At 49.6% G+C, this 21,576-nt stretch overlaps 2 protein-coding genes and 1 pseudogene across 57 annotated transcripts in view; all 3 read right to left on the minus strand.

The window, feature by feature from the left end:
- Nucleotides 1-7,190, minus strand: part of MADD (MAP kinase activating death domain) — a 41,212-nt gene extending 34,022 nt beyond the window's left edge. For all 50 annotated transcript variants that reach the window (XM_077767351.1, XM_077767341.1, XM_077767350.1 and 47 more), the window contains exons 1-6: nucleotides 6,951-7,190; nucleotides 3,544-3,703; nucleotides 2,325-2,921; nucleotides 1,287-1,590; nucleotides 758-889; nucleotides 173-286 (exon numbers count right to left, since the gene is read on the minus strand). In XM_077767351.1, coding sequence (XP_077623477.1) covers nucleotides 173-286; nucleotides 758-889; nucleotides 1,287-1,590; nucleotides 2,325-2,921; nucleotides 3,544-3,605 — 1,209 coding nt within the window. In that variant the 5' untranslated portion in view covers nucleotides 3,606-3,703; nucleotides 6,951-7,190. The remainder of the gene's footprint in view (nucleotides 1-172; nucleotides 287-757; nucleotides 890-1,286; nucleotides 1,591-2,324; nucleotides 2,922-3,543; nucleotides 3,704-6,950) is intronic.
- Nucleotides 7,191-8,347: 1,157 nt separating this feature from the next.
- On the minus strand, nucleotides 8,348-21,564 carry NR1H3 (nuclear receptor subfamily 1 group H member 3). Of its 7 annotated transcripts, XM_077767370.1 has the most exons (11): nucleotides 15,824-15,839; nucleotides 15,364-15,530; nucleotides 14,330-14,409; nucleotides 13,622-13,810; nucleotides 12,867-13,133; nucleotides 12,427-12,635; nucleotides 12,142-12,321; nucleotides 11,896-11,995; nucleotides 9,144-9,257; nucleotides 8,836-8,930; nucleotides 8,348-8,645 (listed from the first exon to the last, which is right to left on the minus strand). In XM_077767370.1, exons 3-11 carry the CDS (start codon nucleotides 14,370-14,372, stop codon nucleotides 8,499-8,501), a joined length of 1,344 nt encoding a protein of 447 aa, XP_077623496.1. In that variant the 5' UTR covers nucleotides 14,373-14,409; nucleotides 15,364-15,530; nucleotides 15,824-15,839; the 3' UTR covers nucleotides 8,348-8,498. The 7 variants fall into 7 exon arrangements, with proteins under 7 accessions (XP_077623496.1, XP_077623500.1, XP_077623498.1 ...); XM_077767374.1 differs by lacking the exons at nucleotides 15,364-15,530; nucleotides 15,824-15,839 and adding an exon at nucleotides 21,449-21,564; XM_077767372.1 differs by lacking the exon at nucleotides 15,824-15,839 and having other exon boundaries at nucleotides 15,413-15,655.
- Nucleotides 13,284-13,414, minus strand: LOC144234240 (U2 spliceosomal RNA; annotated as a pseudogene).
- Nucleotides 21,565-21,576: the final 12 nt, after the last annotated feature.

Genomic DNA, 21,576 nt, shown 5'->3' on the forward strand with positions numbered 1-21,576 from the left:
TAACCAAGGGCCTATTAGCCAGTAAAGTAAAAGCTAAGCATTAAAAAAAAATTGTATCAAGGAGTCACACAAGGTAAATCACCTACCAATTGAGGACCCTCTTGGGAATAATCTAGAAAAACAGAACACAATCCTATTCTGGACTCTATAATATCTCAGCCAGGAACCTCACCCTATTGCTGTCCAGATCCACCAGCCATACATCATCAGGCATTTTGAAGTCCAGTTTGTAGAGGAAGAAGCTGGCAGGGACCCCAATGATGTATGGAGTTGGAGCCAACAGTAGCTGTAGGGAAAAAAAAAAAAAAAAAGAGGGTAAGAAGCAAAAACTAAACCTATTTTGGTCATTTATTGAATGACCAAATCATCAGGATTTTCTAGATGAGGAAATGCAGGTCCACAATCTCTTTTCCAAAACTCTTGGAAATGTTTTTTCCAAGATATGTTTCAGTATTCACAATTTTTCAGATTTTAGAAGGGCCACAGTGTATATTCTATACATTATGTAACACGTGCAGCAGCGTAGCCAGAAGCCTATAGTGATTAACATTTACTGTGATAAGTAAAAACCATAAATAACACAGGTTTTGCCATCAAATCAGCTCAAAGTTGGGTCATGTTTTGCAGACAAAGAAGTTACAATAAGGAATTGAAGACCAGTACTGATTTACAGCTTCTTGGCATTGAGCGTTCTCCCTCAGGGCTGGCCAGAGTTGTAAGACAGAGGTGACAAAGCCAGAAAGCACCTGAAACTCACCTGTTCTGCTGACGCCATGCAGGTGGGCAGCAGTGGGATTACAGGAAACATATATTCCAATGGGTAGATCATCGCCACAAACGCCATCACAGACATGGAAAGGGCATTGTAGTCTCGGGACTGGAGCACCACCTGCCATGAGCCATACCATCAGGATCCGTCAACAGCCTAAATAAGGCTTATGGGAAAACCGTTTCCAACGCTACAATTTAATTTCCATTTCACCATGCATAGGGCTCCATGAGCATAGTTTCCACAATTATCCTTGCCTCATGCCTTACTTTTCTCCCAATTCCAGGACCACTCATTAGACTAGAACTACTGATATTTCCAGAGAATTAGTTCAGTCTAGCCAAGGACAATTCAACTGAGTGGCAAACACTCTGAATACATCTCACTGATAGTATCTTAATTCAACCCACACCTACTGAGTACTGCTGTCTATCTGGCATCTTGTTACCCTCTAGAGACAAAAAGACGAAAAGATGTAGCCCCTGTCCTCAAAGGTCTAAAAAGCTGGCTCTCTCACCTTGTGTTCTAACAGGATGCAGGTCAGCACCTGAAGACAGGCCTCCACACCCAGGAGCTCCAAGGGCAGGTGTAGTGGGAAATCCACTAGCGTGAATCGAGAAGGGTCTGGAAGAGCGAAGGTCAGAGCTTGTTGGAGCTCCTGGGGTAGGACTTCGATGTCTACTCGCTTCTGCCCAGAAACAGGTACCGGAGAGCGCAGCAATCGATAGATCCAGGCCTCAATCTCTCGAAGGTCATGCAGAAGGGCACTTGACTTCTCCTCCACTAGCAATGATCCAGTAAAGATGCGCCACATAGTGTCCCTGAGGAGCAGACAGCAGGAAACAGATGCATAAGCACCAGGAGCTGATACCCTAAAGCAACCCAATGTAACCATAGAGAGTAAAATGCTGACAACTGAGAAAGTCTACCCTTCTGGCTCAGCTAGGACCAGAGAGAATATACAAGGGTGAGAACAAGCATAAGAATGTATACACAGCAGGACTTACTGTCCTGCCTGCCATGAAACATCAAACTCCAAACATTATTATGGTGGGAAGTCTAACTCTGCAGCTGTCTTTCACTTAGAAAGAACTAACACAAAAATGCTTAAAAAGGTACGAAAGACCTCAGGCTTCTTCTTTTTTTTTTTTTTCTTTAAAGTTTTTTCTTAAATGTACAACAAGATATAAGACAACACTTCATTCTAGCTATATGAAGGACCTCAGGCTTAAGAGGAAATTTCCTGTCCCTCACACACCAATTATTCCTCATCTTTAACTACTTCCTTCTCTCTTTGTAAAAAAAAATTTTTTTTTACGTTTATTTATTTTTGAGAGACAGAGATAGAGTAAGAGTCGGGGAGGGACAGAGAGAGAGGGAGTCACAGAATTCGAAGCAGGCTCCAGGCTCCGAGCTGTCAGCACAGAGCCTGACGCGAGGCTCAAACTCACAAACCGCGAGATCATGACCCGAGCCGAAGTCAGCTGCTTAACCGACTGAGCCACCCAGGCGCCCCATGCTTCCCTCTCTTTTGACCATCAGTGGCAAAGTGTACCTTTGTATGCCTCGAGGGATGCCTAGTTTCTTGCCCAGCAGCCGCTCACTGCAGCAGTCCACCAGGCGTTTGAGGGTGTACAGACACTCTCGGAAGGTGGAGAAGAAGGGGTAGTGGCTGAGCACACACAAGGATGTCAGAGTACTGTTGCGGGAACGGCTTCCTGCCTTGGCCCGGGGTTTGCCCCGAGGAGACTGACTCACATCAGGGGCAGAGTCAGCACTGGGAGGCTGCAGGGACAAGCCGCTCTCCGAACTCTCTGTGCCAACTTCTTCTGGGGCAGAAGTGGCACGGGGTCCTTCCTTCCCACGGGACCCTGCCCCACCTTCCCCCTTCTCCTTAGGCATTCGCTTCTGGAAGGAGCGGTAGAAGTTAACACAGATGCCATAACGCGTGACTCCGGTGTCCTTGTCAGTGAGGGTGAAGACGAAAGAAGTGTCATCCCGCAGGCTCATGCGCCGCTGCCGCACACTCAGACAGCCCTCTGGTTGGCAGAAGAACACGACGTCTGGGGGCAGGGGAAACTCGGCGTGGTCCTCCAGTGGGTATCGCCGTAGCAATTCCGGAGTCTGGGCGACACTATCACTGCTAGGGTGCCTGAAGAACATAAAGACAAATTCAGCAGCCTGGAGGGGTAGGATGTTGTTTCAAATTTTAACCACAGTCCAGAAATAAAGCTCAAAATGCTATTTTGGATAAAGTAACCTTACTGCACGACCTTGGGAAACTTGGGTGCTGCTTGCCACATTTAGCTGGGGGGGCTAAATGAGGTCTGTACTATCATGAAGATACCTATCCTGCAAGGAAAATTGCAGCAATAGAATTATCAGTAATACCTTAAGATGATTAGCACTTTTAAAGGGTGTATTAGCTAACGAATTACCAAAAGAGCGTATGTAGGTTGAGAAAGAGCACAGTGTCTTTTTTTTTTTTTTTTTTTTTTTAAATAAAATAAGGAAACTGAAGTATACAGAGTATATCTGCCCAAGAACACAAAGATGCTAGATAGGGCAATTTTGCTCTGTCTCTATTCCTCTGGGCCAATGCTCTCAATCCACCTGACTGCTATTTTCACTACTGGCATCAATGTTCCTATCAGGGTAAAATAATAGAGGAAGAATGACATATGCAAAGCAATGTGGGCATGGGAAAAGGGAATAATTACAGATGCTGTGGTTATCCCAAAAGACAAGACAAAAAGCAGTCTCTTCTTGGTTACCTGGCCCCTACGATCACTAGATAGTCAAGTAATCGAGGACAGAGTTTCTTCTTTTGCACCATGGTTCCAATTCATCAGTTCATCTCAGAGAAACTTCAAGGCACCACACAAGGAGTCAATGTTCCCAGGAGGATTTCTGATATTATCTGAAAATTCAAGTCTAATAGGAAAAAAAGTACTGATAAGATCCACTGCTGTGCATAAGGGATTTATCCCTCTCAGCTCCATTCCACCCACGGTCATAGGTCAGAAGGCCTTCCATTTTAGTAGTAAAGATGGGGAAACATGACACTTTTCCTAGCCTAGAGCTTGGTCTAAGCTTTTGAACTACAGGGATAAATGTCAAGAAGTAGGACAGGGGTGCCTGGGTGGCTCAGTCGGTTAAGGGGTCCAACTCTGGATTTTTGCTCAGGTCATGTGTAGCCTGTTTGGGATTCTCTCTCTCTCTCTCTCTCTCTCTCTCTCTCTGCCCCTCGAGAGCTCATGCTTGCATGCATGTGTGCTCCCTCTCTCTCAAAATTAATAAATAAACTTTTAAAAATGTAGGATAAATAACGGTTCACTTCCCCATCCCCACAAACCAGCCCATTTCCAGCCTTAGTCCTGGTGCTCTGTTTCTAAAAAACAGAGCTAGTTAGTCTAATTGGGACTGTCATTATGATAATAAAAACTAAGTCACTCCAGGCTGAATCAGTATCAAACCAGACTCTAATCAGTACTAATCTATACTCCTAGCTCTAGATGAAAACCTAATTATTTTTTTTAAATATTTTTTATTTATTTCTAGGAGAGAGAGAGAGAGAGCGTGCGAGCGAGAGCAGGGGAGGGTCAGAGAGAGAGGGAGATACAGACTCTGAAATAGGCTCCAGGCTCTGAGCTCCCTGTCAGCACAGAGCCCGACGCGGGGCTCGAACCCACGAACCACGAGAACATGACCTAAGCGAAAGTTGGACGCTTAACTGACTAAGCCACCCAGGAGCCCCAAAAACCTAATTATTTTCTATACCAACATGCTGCATTCAGCTTCGTGTGAAACTACCATAATTGTATGATTAATGCAGAGACAATAACAACAGTGGGCAACTGTATCCTGTGCAATCTCAAATGAAGAATATCCATGCCCCAACTGCTTCATCTAAACCATTTTTCTTCCCTCTTCAAGCAAGAAAGGGGCTCACTGGCTACTGCTACTAGCTCTGCCCTTGGTGCTGAATCATAGTCTTTTTTTCCTCTATTCTAGTCCTAGGATTGGAATCAGTGATACAATACACACAGATGAGACTTTGTCCTTCTATCTCTTATAGAAATTAAGAATTAGATGCAAAAATAACAGGATTTCTGCAAGGACAGGGAGGGGTGCTCAGAGGAATTTCTAAACCATAGACCAAAAATCAGGAAGAGCTTACATGGTCTTAATTACAATCTATATCCTGTTGGGTCTCCATACACGTCTCTAAATAAAATGTTTCACTCCACTACAAGCTAACCTCAGTGCATACAGAATTCTACCTCTGTGATCCACACATGGCCACACTAGGACCTCCTTCACTGCACACACAGATACTCCCATTACACACACACCACTCTCTTCTCTGCGGCTGTGTGCACTTCTGTACAGACATGCATGCTCCCTGTATGCTGAAGATTCTATTCGATTTAGAGAATGAGAAGTTCTATCTTTTTTCTTCCCTACTTAATAATAAATAGATGGCTCTGCAATACCTCTCAAATCCTCAAAATGCTACCCCCTCCCTTCTGTTGCTCCCAATAGAGGACCTGCAGGTAATAGGATTCGGTTTTGTCTCCATGGCGACTCTGGCTCCCAGAACTATTTATAGCATAGTCACAGCCCCTCCCCTGTTCGGTGACCGCACAGTGCTAGCAGCTGTTACTCCAGAGTCAGCCAGGGCCCATAACAATTCATTCTTTTTGAATCTAGAGACACTTCTCCCACTGACAGCACCTGCTAATTATTAGGTTATCTTCTTCCCACCTATCTTTGGTTTGCACTTTGTCCTAGTTCTGGATTCTGAGAGGTATCTTCTTTCTACACAACCAAAACCAAGTTTCTAAGCATGCCATATGCTCATCTAGGTATCACTAACATCCAAAAAGTCCTTTGGTTCTCTCCAGGGCCACGGAGTCATAAGCAAACTGCAGAAGGTGGGGCACTATTATAAAGTTGGTTTCAACTCCTCCCAAGCAGAGTAAGAAGGGGAAGGAAACAGAGAAATGAAAAGGGACATGAGTAAAAGCATAATTTGTCTTATAATTGTGCACAAAATGCTTAGGATGAGTGCCAAAGTATCTTAAAGTAAAACCAAATTTACAGGGCCGGAGCTCAAGGCTAAGCCTTGAAATCTACGTTTACACTGAAAATCAAGAGCCCTTTCTTGCCAAAAATCTCAAATATCACACCCCTGAAGTATCTTCTACTGATATATTAGGGCAGCAGGCCTCTAGCCTTGGTGGGATCCAAGCCCTCCCATTGAGAAGCATTTGATAAAACTCAAGTCATTATCATGCTCTGCAATGTTCATGTCCCTCAAGAGCCATGAGGACCCTGAGACCTCGTGACTCTTGTAGCAGTATTGATAGGTTAGATGCTTAGCCACGTTTCATGTCTCATCAATAGCCATTACCTCCTGGATATTCAGACTGCACCACGAACCAAGGCTTTTCTCTCCATTCTCTCTCCTCTCCATATAACATCACCTATAACTCACATCCTGTCTTCATACCAACCCAGGCTCAGACTCTGTCTCTAGCCTCAACCATGGTTACTAATGGGGAGCCCCTGGTTCCCAGCTCCTATATTCCAAAAGCATCAACCCCAAAACGCATACCCATCTGCTGAAGTCCTATATCACCACCCACTCCCTCCAGATGCAGATTTGGAATCCACAGACCTTTAAATTCTCTATGTCTTTTCAGCCTACCGATGGCCACGTTAACCAACCCTTTGGGTTCGTCCCTCGTTTGGGGCAGAATGTCATAGTAAAACCACAGGAACCGGAGAGCGATATGACATCTTTGCTGACGTGAGCACAAGAGGAGGCTCGCTCCCTTCCTACCCAGGCAGTGACCTTGCAAGCGCATCAGCAGCACAGACCGGTCAGCGTCGGGAAGAACGAGAGCAATAAGGCAGGCAATAGGTAGGGTTGGGGAAGAGGGGGGAACAGGAAGAGGAAGAATTTAAAGATGCACGAGGATGAGGATGGAAGCAGTTGCAGGAAGATTAAATGGTTTCTCGACTCTCCAACAAGCAGTATTAAAACACCTCCCCATTTCCCTCCCCCCCCCCCCCNCTGTTTCCTGCCAGAACCCGTTCCTTCCCCCCTCCCCGCCCCGGGGAGTCCCGTCCCAATTCCCCTTCCAGGACCCCCGCGTGGCCCGGACCTTCCTACCTCCCGAGCCTCGGGAAACCGGCCAGGCCCAGCCAGACTGCCCCTGGCAGCTGAGCGTCGGTCGCTCGCCGGCGCCGGCGCCGCTTCCAGCGCGCGCCAGTTCCGTGTCTGCCAGGGCCGGGGGGCGCGTACCACTCCGAGCGGGTGAGGGAGGGAGAGTTTGAGGGGGTCTGGGGCTGTACCATGCACCACTGGGGGGACAGGTCTACACCAGGCAGAGCGCCGAAGGGTGGAGCCAACCTCGGGAGAAGGGCGGCTACGCACACACCTATCCGTGTGGGAGTGGGAAGGCGCAGGGGAGCGCCGGGCCAGCCCAGCGCCAAGCGTGCCACGGGGAGGACCCAAAGGAATACCTTTGGTTCAGCTTGCACAAAGAGATTTTAATTTGACAAGGTAATAGCGCCCATTTCGACGAAATGTAGGCTAATCTGGAAGCGACTCCTCAAGATGAAACTGCTCTTCAGACTTTCTGAGGGTCCCCCACACCTCACCCTTCCTCCCCCTGCAAGAGGCTTGGAAGTGCCCAGCAGCCGGTGCTGCAAAGCCGCGGCCGGGGAGGTGGAGCCTACCAACTCAGGGACGGCGGGGGGACACCGAGGCCGGAAGGCGCGGCCGCAGTCTCACCTACAAGGGAGCGCGCAGAGCGAAGGGGGTGTGAACGGTGCCGCGGTGTCCGATGGGAAATGGAGTCCCGCCCTTCCCACAAGCCAAACCCGCAGCAGGGCCGCCTCCCTCCCCACCCTGGCCTCAGGGTACTTTTCTTTCTGTCCCACAAGGCCTCGAGGATGGACTGTTGTGCCTTCTTTTTTAGGTACCAACGGAAAACCCGAGGCATTATGAGCGTGCCCACGAAGACAGGTGCATCACTGAGATGTTCTGAAAATTCAACCTCCTACCCCTACCCGCCTTAGACGACACAATCCCATCTGTGTCATTAAAGGGGAAGGGGGCATCTAAGCCTCAGCATTTCATTTATCCTCATCGGGTTGGTAAAAGGAAGTCCCCCCTCACTGCCCAGGCCGGCACTTGTGACTTGTCTCTCCTCTGAGTCCGGAAGTAGATTCTAAAGGAGGGTTTCCTCCTCTATGGCCGTGCCCCCACCCCCAATCCAGAAATGTTTTTCTCTCTTTCCATCTTCCTTTTGGTCTTTCTGTACAGACAGCGCCAGCCCTATCAGTGAGGCAGCCCCGAGGCATTGTCAAGCCGCAGTGACAGTGGAGAATTTCTCTTGGGGCCCTGCGGGGAAAACAGGAAGTGGCGGAGGCAGGAGGGGCAGGGCCCTGGAGAACCTTGTGCAAAGGGGCCCCCAGGTTCATCCGTCTGGTTGGGTCAGTACAGTCTTCAAATGGACACACTTCTAGCAGGACCCTTACTCCCCAGCAGCCACAAAACTCCCAACCCTTTGACTCTCCTTTAATGCCACACGAGGATCTCCTTTGCCCAGCTCCCAGGAATGTTTGCCCTTCTCAGCTCCACCTGTAGGAGGCAGCCAGGCACCTCAGCCATCCAGCCCAGAAAACAGAAGACACGGGGGAAGAAGAAGAACAGTCATTCGTGCACATCCCAGATCTCAGAGAGCAGCGGGGGAAGCTTTTTATCCTGCAGGCGCAGTGCAAACACTTGCTCTGAATGAACACTGCTCAGTGTCCGGAGGCTCACCAGTTTCATTAGCATCCTTGGGAACATCAGTCGGTCCTAGGGGAAGGAGAGGGGCAGATACAGCTTCTGTCTCTCCCCAGGGAAGGGGGTAAGGGCAGGGGAGTTGTGGGAGAGGTACAGAATTGTCTGTGCAAGATGGAATCAGGGAAGGAGTCTTGAGGGGAAAACAGGTGTGTCGGGATAAGCCTGTGGGGAGGACGCAAAGGGGCACCATAGTGAGACTCACGTGGGGGTGGTGGATGGAGACGTAGGCGTGCAGAGCCTCCACGTATGTGTGTTGTAGCCTCTCTACCTGGAGCTGGTCCTGCACGTTGGGCCGGTCTATAGGTCACCAACAGAGTTGAGGAGCAGGTCTGACCAGGGTCATAGTTCCATACCCCAAATCACGACCCCCCAAATAGGGACATGGCCCACCCAGCATCTCCCAAAGTAGCACAAGATGGGCTTCCACCCCCACAATTCCCTCCCCATGGGGCCTGCAGCCCCTCTTGGTGCAAGTCTCTTGCTCCGTTTCCCGCCTGCCCCTCCTCACACCTGCAGAGAAGATGCTGATGGCGATGAGCAGAGCAAACTCGGCATCATTGAGCTGCAGCTCATTCATGGCTCTGGAGAACTCGAAGATGGGGTTGATGAACTCCACCTGCAGCCCTGGGCAGGAAGAAGGGAGGCTGGGGCACGCAGCACGAGCCGCACGCGCTTCCTTGTCTCCTCCAACTCCTCAACTTAGGGGAACTATTGGGAACTCACGAAGAAGTCTCCAGGGCTCTGCTGTGTAATGTAGGCAAGTTTCTTAACGTCTCTAAGCCTCATCTGTGAGATGGGAAGCTCAGCTGAACTTCTAAGACTGCTGAAATGGCTAAATGATAAAGCATGCAAAGCACGTAGTGCTCACAATTCAACACAGGAGGTGCTGAATTGAATGACAAGAATAACTATTACTGGCATTCTTTTTTTTTAATGTTTATTTATTTTTGAGAAAGAGAGAACATGAGCAGGGGAAGGTCAGAGAGAGAGAGAGAGAGAGAGAGAGAGAGAATCCAAAGCAGGCTCCAGACTCCAAGCTGTCAGCACAGAGCCCGACTCAGGGCTTGAACCCACAAACTGCAAGATCATGATCTGAGCTGAAGTTGGACACTTAACTGACTGAGCCACCCGGATGCCCCTATTATTGGCATTCTTGAGGACCTTACATTACTAGAAATGAGGCAACTCTTGTTTCTGTTTACAAGGAAAACTTTTTCATTGGCAATAGGCCTTACTTATTTGACTACTAGAGATAATATGTTTCACATCCCAGCAAGAACACAGCAATTAAGGTTGAGGGTATGGACTATATCAGACTGCCTGGGTTTGAGTCCTGGCTCTACCATTTATTGGACTGTGTGACCTTGGGTAAGTTATTTAAGCTCCCTGGGCCTTGGTTTTTCCATCTGCAAAATGAGGATACTAACAGTACCTATCTCATGGATCCTTATAATAACGTGGCACATATGGTAACTACTATAAAAGTACCTGTAAAATAAATAATAGATTAAAAAAATAGAGCCCGTTTTCTTGCTGAGGAGAGTGAAGTTCAACAAACCATGACCTAAAGTCATGACATATAAAGAACACTTCACCCATCACACAGTCTCCCCCCACTCCACCCTGTCCCCTAAGCTTTCTCAGATTTCTTTTAGCAACCATCTGCTAACTTTTCCATTCGAGGCTTCTTGGTTAGTCACTTCCTGTACTTTCACCCTGATGTTTATCAAGTGTGTGTTGAGACATTTAATGGACAAGCCCCATTTTATAAAGCCTTTCTTGAGAAGGTGTTGAGCCTCCGATTGTGCTGAACAGCCCCTTTGTACAGAGAGGAGGGGGACGTTCTGGAGATGGGCTGTGCATCTGCTCATGCTATCAGTCCACATCATTAGTGGCTGCAGCATATGGTAGTGGATGTCGAGAGGGACGGAGACCTGACAAAAGAAGGTCCCTGCTCCTCCTCACCAAGACCTTGCTGACAAAAAGAAATGGAAGGCAAACACAATGGCATCAAAACTGCTTATATAAATGAATCTATAAATAGGTGCAGATTCAGATGGCACAAGCCTGCTAGTGCTGCAGGAACACCCAGATATGAGAACAGCGAGGGGTTCAGAAAGAAGGAGGTTAGGGAGGAGGGGGAGGAGGAGGAGGCCATGCTTGGGAATGCCTGGGATGATAAGCACTTAGGGAAAAGGCAGAGAAAAGGAGCAGGGCTGGGTTTTGAAAGCTGGAAAAAGTCCTCAAATTGCCCCATTAGGTGCCTATACACTCCAGCAGCACATGGAGCGCCATAGAAGCCAGGAGATGCGACAGTGCTCTGCTGTGCTCTGTAGTTAAGGGCGGCCCTCCTAGAAAGCTCACTGAGTGGCCTGTACTGGACAAGAGGCATATGAACTGGTCTGAGTCACCAGACACCAGACAGTGAGCTCTGCCCTGGAAACCAGGACTTACCAAACCCCGAGAAGGGAGTCGTGGCATCCGCCCTGTTTTACAGACCCACTCACGCAGGTGTTAAACTACTTGGTCTCCTGTTGAGCCGAAATCCAGTCCCTCCAAACCCCCCTGAGCCACATCCATTCTTGCCCACTCCACTCGCATGACACAAACATTACCAGCAACTGAATATGAGGAAACCCACACTGCTTAGCCTGCAAGCAAGAACCAAAGAGCAGCACTGTGAGCGAATTCTTGGAGGAAATGTTCCAGGTATAATACAGCATGGGGATGGGAGTGTTCACTCTTAACCTAAAATGGCCCTAAAGTTGCCATGTTTCAGCTTCCATTCCACAACTCATCAGAAAAAGCAACTGGAAAAAGCGTAGGGGGAAATCGGTTCACAGGTTCCTTAAAGGACACGACTGAGTTCCTTACTAAGTACTAAAAGGCTCGGTGCAAAATCTTTTCTTAAGGCAAAACACCAGGTAGAAGCACAGTATTAAATGGAATTTCTTGTTTGGTTCAAGTAAGGATGGACATTCCTGTGCCTCTCTGTCCCTCCTCCAAGGTGACATTTCCACAGAACCCCCACCTCAGATTCCTTAGAATGCTGTTTGAGAACCAGTGGCCAAATGCAACAGAGGACAGAGAGCAGCTGAGAGAGGCCGATCACCATTCCAACTTCCTATCTTGGGAAAACAGGAGGAGCCTTCCCTGAACAGCCACCCAAAGCCTGGGCCCATGTCTCTGTAGTCACTGTGAGCCCAAAGACCAAAAGTGTCTCTCCATCCAGCCCAATCCTTTTGTTGATCTCAGTTCTCACCTGCCTTGGCAAAGTCTTCCCGGTTGTAACTGAAGTCCTTGAGAAAGGTGATACTCTCACTGCCAGGGTTGTACCTCCGAGATGTCTCCAGGAGCATCACCTGCACACAACAGCAGACCTCAAACAGGGACTCAGCAGGCTGGTCTCGGCATGAAACACTCTCACTCCCCACTCGGCTGTCTGGAAGCCCCTGCCGGAGACAATCCCACCCCAGTCCTCCTGTCACCCCTCGGCCTGGCCAGCCACCTCGATTGCAGAAGTCTTCAGCAGGGCGATCTGGTCCTCCCGGCTGAGCTGAAGGAAGCCAGGCAGCTGTTTGGCAAAATCAACGATCTCCTGCACAGAGACGATGGCCAGCTCGGTGAAGTGGGCAAAGCGCTGCTGACGGGCCTCCCGGCTCTGGGGATCTGGTGCCATGGGCCAAGGCTACCCAGAAGGGCAAGGATGGAAAACACAAACTATACTGAGTTGGATATCAAGAAGCCAACCGTGCCCTGGGCACAGCCACCTGTCCCCAGCTCCCTCAGTTACCGTGACTCGGAGCCGATCAGAGAAAGAGCGTCTGTTACACTGTTGTTGGGCAGCCACCAGTTTCTCAATCATGCCCCGCTGCTCTGGGCTGAGCTGGGGCAGGACTTGTGGGGGTGAGGACACCCTTGGGGGCATGGATGTGGCCTGAGCCTGTTCTTCCTCTTGCCGCTTCAGTTTCTTTAGGCGGATCTGCTCTTCTGACAAGACACCTAAGGACAGACCGGACGTGAGGAGGGAAGGAAAGGGGGAGACAGGAAGCAAGGATGGGGCAGAGGGGCAGTTTGAGACTCCAGAAAAGCAGAGAGCATTGGGTAAACGTAAGGAAGAGATTTTAATCTGTACTTAGGGACCACATAGGAAGGCCCTGGAGGCTCTACCCTCACACCCTGGCACCCCTTTCCCAGAAGCCTCCTCCCCAACTCCTGCCCCCAGACACTCACACTCTTCCCGCATGCCAGCCTGGCGGCATTTTCGAAGGCGACACTCCTGGCACTTGCGACGCATATAGGTGTCCATGGGGCAGTGGCCCCCACTGTGGCAGACATAGCGTGCCCCTTTGATGACACTGCGGCGGAAGAATCCCTTGCAGCCCTCACAGCTCAGCACGTTGTAGTGGAAGCCGGAGGCCTTGTCCCCACACACACTGCACAGCTCATTCCCCAGCATTTTGGGGGCCGGCCCCTTTTTTCGTTTTTGCGGACGGAGCTCTGGATACAGGGAAGAGCCTTAATGTTCTTCTCCAAGAAAAAAGTTTGGTGCCCAGTTGGCCACTGCCCTGAGCACTCAGTGACCTTCATTCCCTTCCCTGTACACTGTCTAGTCTGTTATGAGAAAGTAACTCTCATATGCGAAGTGCTATTATGTCCTAGGTACTGAGCCTTTATATGCATTGATCCATCCTGACAACAGCCATAACAGATAGATACTATTATTAAACTGGTAAGAACAGATGCTACACTTGATCTTAGCCAAAAGGCTGAGAAGTGATAATACTGCTATTCCTTCCATTTTACAAATAAGGAAACTGAGGCTCAGAAAGGCCTAAGGTAGAGACAAAATTCACATTTAGATCACTAAGGCCTAGTTGAATCCAAAGCTTTTGGATTGAACCATGATCTTATCAGGTAAGCAGCCCTAAGGTACTTCTCCCAGATCCAGGGAGCCCCTGCCTCCTCCAAATCCAATAGCTCCTCACCTGTAGACTCTGGAGGGGTATCCACCCCAGGGAGTAGGACTGTGGGCTCTGCTGCCTCCAGCCCTGCCCCCAGGGAACCCCTGGCCGATTGGGGCGTGCTGGCTTCCTCCCTGAGGATGCAGTTGCTGCCTCCCAGCGCCTGGCTGCTTGCATCTTGTACATCTGGCTCCCACAGCTCCACTGCAGAGTCTAGGCCCAAAACAGAGGCACAAGGGGGTCTCTCAGGTCCCTCCCATCCACTTCCTCAGCATCCTTCTGGGAAACCACAAACTTATCTCTACCCCTAGAGGGCAGCAAAATGTTGCCTCAGGCTTCAGGACCCTGGGGTTCATGTGGGCTTGAGGGCTAGTCACTTACAGTCCCTTACAGTCCCCTGTACCTCAATATCTTAAAAGAGGATGTTAACCTCTTTCCCCTTGAGAGGCTGACATGCATCCATTTCAGAGATCAGACAGAGCTCTTCAAAGCCAGTGCTGCTAAGCCCTGGACATGCCAGCTGTTCGCAGCAGCAAGCCCAGATTGAGAAGGAACGACACCAGAACCAGTGTAGAAGGAGTCTGGGCAGAACGAGGCAAGCAATACCGAGAATGACTCTGGACTGCTCTCTGGGGGATGGCAGAAGGCAAGTAGTGAAGAAGGCTGATTCCTGAGGGAGGAGAGGAGCTGAGATGTGGGCTCAGGGGGGAGGGCTGGAATGAAGCAGCTTACCAGGAGAAGCATCAGGGACAGGGGCCTCCAGCCACAAGGACATCTCTTCCTGGAGCCCTGGACATTACCAAGGGACCCTCCTGCAGGAACGATCCGTGTTACAGTCTTCAGAACTGGGCTCCTTTCTGGCCTCAGCAACTTTCTCCTCCTGATCCCATCAATACTAATATATCCACTAACATTTACTTGCTTGCTGTATATGTACATATCAGCCTGTTCTAAGGCTTTATATGCCTTTTTCTCAATGTTCTTATAATGTCATGACTATTCTTTCTTTTTTACATTTATTTATTTATTTTGAGAGAGACAGATAGACAGCACAAGCAGGTGAGGGTCAGAGAGGAGAGACAGAATCCCAAGCAGGCTTCACGTCATCAACACAGAGCTCCTTGCGAGGCTCAAACTCACGAACCATGAGATCATAACCTGAGCTGAAATCAAGAGTCGGACGCTTAGCTGACTGAGCCACCCAGGAACCCCAATATCATGACTATTCTTAACCTCATTTTACAGATCAGGAAACTGAGGTTCAAAGAGATTAAGTAAATTGCCAATGGCTACACAGTTAGGCAATGGTAGAACCAAGATTCCAATTCTGGTCTGACTCCAAAGTCTTAGCTGTCGGTCACCATGCCACTTCTTCCCAAGGACCCTTCCAGAACATCACAGAGTGTTTGGGCAATCTGCCCAGCTTCTGTCAGAACACCTTCGTCTTACTCCAAAGTAAGGACAGCATTGGGAACTGCCAAAGTTGGCCAGGACAAGGGCGTGGGACGGTGGCTCACTCATACAGTAAAACTCACTGCTTCTTAGACAACCTCACTGCTGTCACTTTCCAGGGTCCCGGCACAAACCTCCCGCCTATGGGAGTGGCCCCAGTTCACAGCCACGACCCCCCTGCCCCAGAACCCCCCAGGAGTTATGCTGGGACCTAAATAGAATCCTGTTGCTGCCTGGGCTGCCATTACCACCATCATCCTTCAGTTCTCCCCAGAGACCACCTTCTAAGATCTACAGGGTAACCTCCCTCTCACCTTAGACTTACACACACAGCCCCAGGCCAGTGCTGAGGAGCAGACCCACCGAATCCCCAGGCCGCCGGACTTCCTGGCTGGGACAGTCTCTGGAGCCCCCTTGCTGAGAGAGGAGGGTGGTGCAATCCCCCGTCCAGAGGCTTCGCTGGCTGGCGGAGGAGCCGGAGCTGAGCAAGTGAGGGACCGGAGCCCCAGGAAAGTAATGTGGGGAGAGGCTGAGGGGAGGGACTGCCGAGGGGTCGGGCCACTTCTCCTTCCTGCTAGGCAGACTGGAGACAACTGACCAGAACCCTGGCCGCCGTCCCCCACACCCACAGGGCAGCTTCCCCACCATGCTGACTCCTCCCCAGCCCGCCACCCCTCAGCCCAGCCTCACCCCTGCTCCCCTGCCCCCAACCATGACAGTCGCATTTCCCTGTAGACCAGCCCAGTTCCACGTCTCTCCCCTTCCTCTCCTCACCCCGGTGCCTCTTAGCTGCTCTTACAGAAGGACGGCCTCCCAGGCACCCCCACCCCAATCCCAGCAGCCTCCAGAGTCGGTGTTCCCTCCCCTCCATAGACACCTCGTAGAGCAAAGGTCCCTGCACTGCCCGGAATTGCGACATCGAGCCCCAGCCTGCTTTCCCAGCCACCCTCCTCCTCCTCCCTGCCTCTGGGAAGGGGCCAAAAAGCTCTCCCCACCAGCCCCGGGCCTCAGCCAAGCTGGTGTAACTCCAGGGGTGGAAAGGCAGGTGCTTTTCCTTCCAGGGAGTCTCTGAATGTGGGTGCCCTGTAGGGGGCCACCAAAATGTGAAGAGGCCAGGAGAGAGAGGAGCAATGGCAGGCCTGGCATGGAGGTAGGGGTGGGGATGGCAGGTGACTTAGGTGCCAGCCCAGGATGGACCTGGGAAGGTATGCAGGTTCTCATATTTGGGAAGCACTCCATCTGAAGTGATGGTAGCTTCTAACCAGGATGTACTGAGACTATAGCCGTAGTTATCCTGCCCTGTGGCCTGGAAAATGAGCTACATCCCTGAAGGTAGATACCATGTTTAATTGATTTTATCTCCCCTGTAGCCCATGGAACAGGGCCTAGCATAGAGTAGGCAACAGAGGAGGTACTACGTTCCTCTTTCTTAAATAAGAAAAATTATATGATCCTCTTCTGTACTTGTTAACTCTAGTCACTTTCATCTCATCATGTTGTTTAGCACTTGAGCTCTGGGCTCCGGTTTTGGGTTCAAATCCTGGCTTTGCCTCTGCCTCTTGTTAGCTGTCTGATTGCAATTAAATACGCTACATAATGTTTCTGAACTAATTTACCTACCTTTAAAATAGGGATGATAACAATAATGGTTTTAGCTACATAAGGTTGTCATGAGAAGCGACATATCGTTGCACAATGTCTGGCAGTAAGTGTTCAACAAATGGTAGCAGCTATCATTAACTTCCCAATCCTTTGGTGTATAGGTCTTCCCATCACCTGGACTCTCACACTGAACCTCCCAGTGCCTGTTTCACTATCTCTTTGGTCCTTAAAGCAACTTCGAGAGGGAGGGAGGGTAAATAACAGGGGCACCATTTTACAGAGAACACTGAGCTCATGGGAGAGCCTTTTCCAAGACCACACACAGTTAGTGGCCACGCTTGGGATCAAAATCCAGATGTCCTCACTCCAGTGAGCACTCCTGTGCTCTTTCTATCTCCTGTGTCGAGGTCCAGGATGCTCCTGTCTGGTTGCCTCTCAGATCGGCTGGACCAGTGAAGCACTAAGATGGATGGAAGAAGCTAGGGTCGGTGGGCTGCTGTGGGAGAGACAGTGAGCGCTGGGGATGCTTCAGTCCAGATGTGGGAGGCTGAGGTTACTGCTGGTTGTTCACCCCCTGCCCCGCTCCCAGTTTCCTGCTCACAGGCTCTTCCTGTTTTGCTGTGAACTCCAGTTCCCATGGGCCCCACATTAAAGGATAGAAGGACAGAAGGCCAGGGCAGGCAGCCAGGAGGATGGAAACAGATGAACGGGCACCAGGGAAGAGAGGAACGGGGACAGAGCAGACAGAGGGTGTGGCAGAACAGAATGGGAGAAGGCCAGGGAAAGCAGAAACAGAAAGGGAGCTTGGTGAAAGATGGGAGGAAGCACAGGGTGGGGCGGGGGAACAGGNGACACCCCCCATCTCAAAGTTCTGCCTCCAGCTTTAGCTCTTGTTCCCCCTTATCACAAGGTCATCCCTTCATGAGGCCACCACCCTTGTCTGAACATCTCTGAGTCATGAGCACAAGGCTCTCCATTCCTCTTGCACATCTTCCTCTCCAGATTTTCACAAGGCCCCAGCTGTCCTGGAAAAGCAGACACCAGGGACTCCAACCCCTGGGAAACTGGAACTGTTCTGTCCCACCACCCACATCATCCACCCAGTTCCCTCCTCTGTCTTTCCCCACCCCAGGAGCTTCAGCCTGGGATAGTCAGATATGTCACTGGAACACCTGGATACAAGGAACCTGGGGTGTAACATTGGACTGGGGCTTGGTGACCTACCTTCAGGGAGTTGGAAAAGGCCTCTCTCATCTACTCCTGATCCTCAGCTCCCTCTCCTGACACCCCAGTCTCTCTGCAGTCCAGGACCTGAGACCACACACAAGCCCCATCTGGAGTTCTTTTGACCCAGGCTAGCGCTAGCTGCTGAGCAAGCAGATCGGGGCGCCATCTCCTCCAAGCCAGGGAGTCAGCTCCTTTATCTCAAGTAGAAGAGGAGGAAGCATTACTATTGCTTTACTGCCAGAGCTACCCCTCCAGGTTACAGGGGTTCAGGAGCCTCCCCCGATGAGGAGGGGAAGGGAGAGGAAAATGGGAAAAGACCAAAACCTGTAGGCACTATTGCCCCAGAGTTTCTGCAGACCAACCACTGGGACTTCTCCCCCAAACCAGAGCAAGTAGTCAGGTGATCAGCAGCTGGGGTCGCATGTCTCACTTTGCCAGACCCACGCCCACAGCATAGTCCCACTAGTCCACAGGTATTAGGGGTAGAGCCTCCCAGTGCCATGTCTCCTTCCCAGCCTCCGGTTTCTTTGGCTCCTAGAGAATCCTAGGACCTTTGGGGATTTTCCAAGTCACATCTGTGACCCCTAGAACCTCCAGAGGCTTTTCCTTACAGCAAGGGGGAAACTTGAAGCAAAAACAGAGGAGCATTCACTAGTCCACAGTCATATGTACTACTTGGTAATTCCCCTGAAAGTACTCAAATTCCCATGAAGCAGGCCACAAGGTACAGTTTGGAGGACCCGGCTAAGGAAACTGATTTTTGCTCCCTCCTTCATCATTCTGGATGCAGAGTGTGGGGGTCATCTTGCAGGGCACTCAAACAACTTCTGCCCAACCTCCCAATCGCAAGATAGAGAAGAACCCAGGAATTTCTGCTTCCCAAACTTATGTGTTCAGAGATAATATAGAAGACAGAAAGGAGACAAGTAACATTTACTACTACATATCTTTATCTCTACATGTATTATTTTATTTATCATCATATATAACCCAAAGAAACAGTTACTAGCCAAGTAAGTAACTATTAAATTTGAATACAGGTATAGCTGACACAAAAGCTCAAACTCAAAATCAAACAAACACACACCTCACTCCATTACACAAAACGGCCTCCCCAGATCGATGAAATTGTTAACTCACCTGGATTTAGGTTTGTTTCTGACAACACAGTGGAACAGTTTTCAAACCTGGCCTCATTTTCAGAGATTCTGATTTATTTGATCAGAAATAGGCCCATGTATCCATCTGTCAATCCATCTATACACCTAGTTTTTTGCATCTGTATTTAGGAACAAAGGTATGGAGTCTACAGAATCATCTGGTAGAAAATATGCAGGAGCTCGGGGTCAAGATACCAGGGCTCACAGGACGCCTGGGTGGCTCAGTTGGTTAAGCGTCTCTTGATTTCAGCTTGGGTCATGATCTCACGGTTCGTCAGTTCAAGCCTGGCGCCGGGCTCTATGCTGATGGTGTGGAGCCTGCTTGAATTCTCTCTCCCTCTCTACCCCACGTGTGTTCTCACTCTCTCTCTCAAAATAAAACAAAAACACAAAAAACCAGGGCTCAGCTCTTGGTTCTACCATGTACTTGTGCTATAATCTTCACCCTTCCTGGATTTGCTTCTCACTACAGAAATGGAACTATCAATCCCTCCTACATCGGATACTTGCAGACACAAAGGATACAGGCATACTTGAGAAAGTGGGAACAAAAGCAAAAGTTGAATTTGCTCTACTAGCCAAAATTTAGTGAGCCCGAGATTTACATTCTTTTTTTTTTTCCTCCAAGATTTACAATCTGAAATCACAAAGGCCTGGGTACGTTGCAAGACTCTATCCTTGCAAGAGTAACAGGAATTTAGCCATGCTCCATTCAATCCAACCAATGGGAAAAGGTTTTGTTAGAAATCTCTTTATTGAAGGCATTTGGGGGCCACCAAATACGGCTTAGCAACCTAGTTTGAGTAGCCTGTGAGAAATAGCCCATTATAAAGACTATTTGGGAATCAGAAAACTTGAGTTTTAATCCCTTCTCCTAAACTCTGTGACCTTGGACAAATCACTTCCTCTCTCTGGGTTTGTTTTCTTATCCTTTTAAAGTAAGGGGATTAGGCTGGATCAGGGATTCAGAGATGTTGAATTAAGAAAACTACTGACCGTCTTCTTGAACCTCTTGGGATTATATGCAAAATTCCCTTTGTGTGTGTGGACATTTTTCTGAAGACAGGGGACTAAATTTTCATCTGATTCATAAAGGTGCTTGTGACTAAATAAGAAGGTTAAGAACAATTTGACTACACATCCTTCAGCTCTCAATTTCTATTCACTCTTCCATAACAATTTTGAAAGGTATATACAAATAATTGGATCTGGAGTCATGGGACAAAATAATGATCCTTCTTTCTCCCATACAAATTTTTTTAAACATTTATTTATTTATGAGAGACAAGAGTCAGAGCACGAGCAGGGGAAGGACAGAGAAAGACACGCACAGAATCTCAAGCAGGCTCTAGGCTCAAATCTACAAACCATGAGATCATGACCTGATCTGAAGTCCGACGCTTAACCCACTGAGCCACGCAGATGCTCCAAGTTTGTTTTCAATGTTTCTTTACTTTTGAGAGAGGGAGAAAGACCATGAGCAGGGGAAGGGCAGAGAGAGAGCGAGGCAGAGAATCCCAAACAGGCTCCGCACTGTCAGCAGATATGGAGCTCAAGCTCACCAACCATGACATCACCGCGTGAGTGGAAATCAAGAGTCAGGCCCTTAACCAACTGAGCCGCCCAGGCACTTCTCCCATATAGTTGTGATCACGTTTTATTTCTCCAGCCATCTGAGGTGATTTGCTTCCAGTGGGCAGATCTGAATCAAAGCATCCCAAAGGCCCGTGATCCTGGAGTCATTCCAAGCTAAGTCACAGAGCCCTGAGGCCAAATTGGCTGCGCCTGGATCCTAAAGGCCAATGCCAAGAGGGCCTCTGATTCTGTGGAAACTACACCTACTCCACTTTATGATACGCTCCTTCCCCTTATCCTTCTATATCTCCCCATTCGTTGGTCTGAAATTCCTCGCCTATGGATTCACTGCTTTGATTCTGCAAAGTCTGAACATACTGTGCAACATTCCTTTCGGAGGAGGCATGACATCTTAGAAGACATCCAAAATTCGGAAGTGGACGGGTGGGAGGCCAGGGAAAGGACTGGAAGGGAAAGTGAGAGGTCTCTTGGAGCTTTGCTCAAAGTGAGGAGCGAGTAGGCTACACTGGGACCAACCTCAAGGACATACGGAGTCCAAAGAACTGTTGACACTCTGTGCCCTGCACCAAACAGGGCCTCTCCCGGGAACAGGGCCAAAGCTCAAATTCCACCAGAAGGCAGGGGCGTGGAGAAGGGCGCCCTACACTTCCCAACTCTCTCCCCATTTCTGCAGCGGCTCTGGCTCTGAGCTCAGGCCTGGCGGCACCCCGGCCCGAGGGGGCGCTCGCTCTCCCGTACACTGGCCCACAGCAGGCGCCACCTTCTTATGGGGTCTCCGTGGCGGAGGCCAACCCGAGCTCAGGGCTCTCTTTACCAAGACGAGGTCTTCAGCTCCTTCTGCCACGCGAGGTCGCGCTACACTCCCACGCTCCTCCGCTACGGCCACATCGCGAGCCTCCTACAAGCATTCCCTCCCAGATTCTTCCTTCTCCCACCATCTCT

Source organism: Crocuta crocuta, unplaced genomic scaffold (assembly GCF_008692635.1).
Source record: "Crocuta crocuta isolate KB4526 unplaced genomic scaffold, BGI_CrCroc_1.0 scaffold330, whole genome shotgun sequence".
NCBI classification, from domain to species: Eukaryota; Metazoa; Chordata; class Mammalia; order Carnivora; family Hyaenidae; genus Crocuta; species Crocuta crocuta.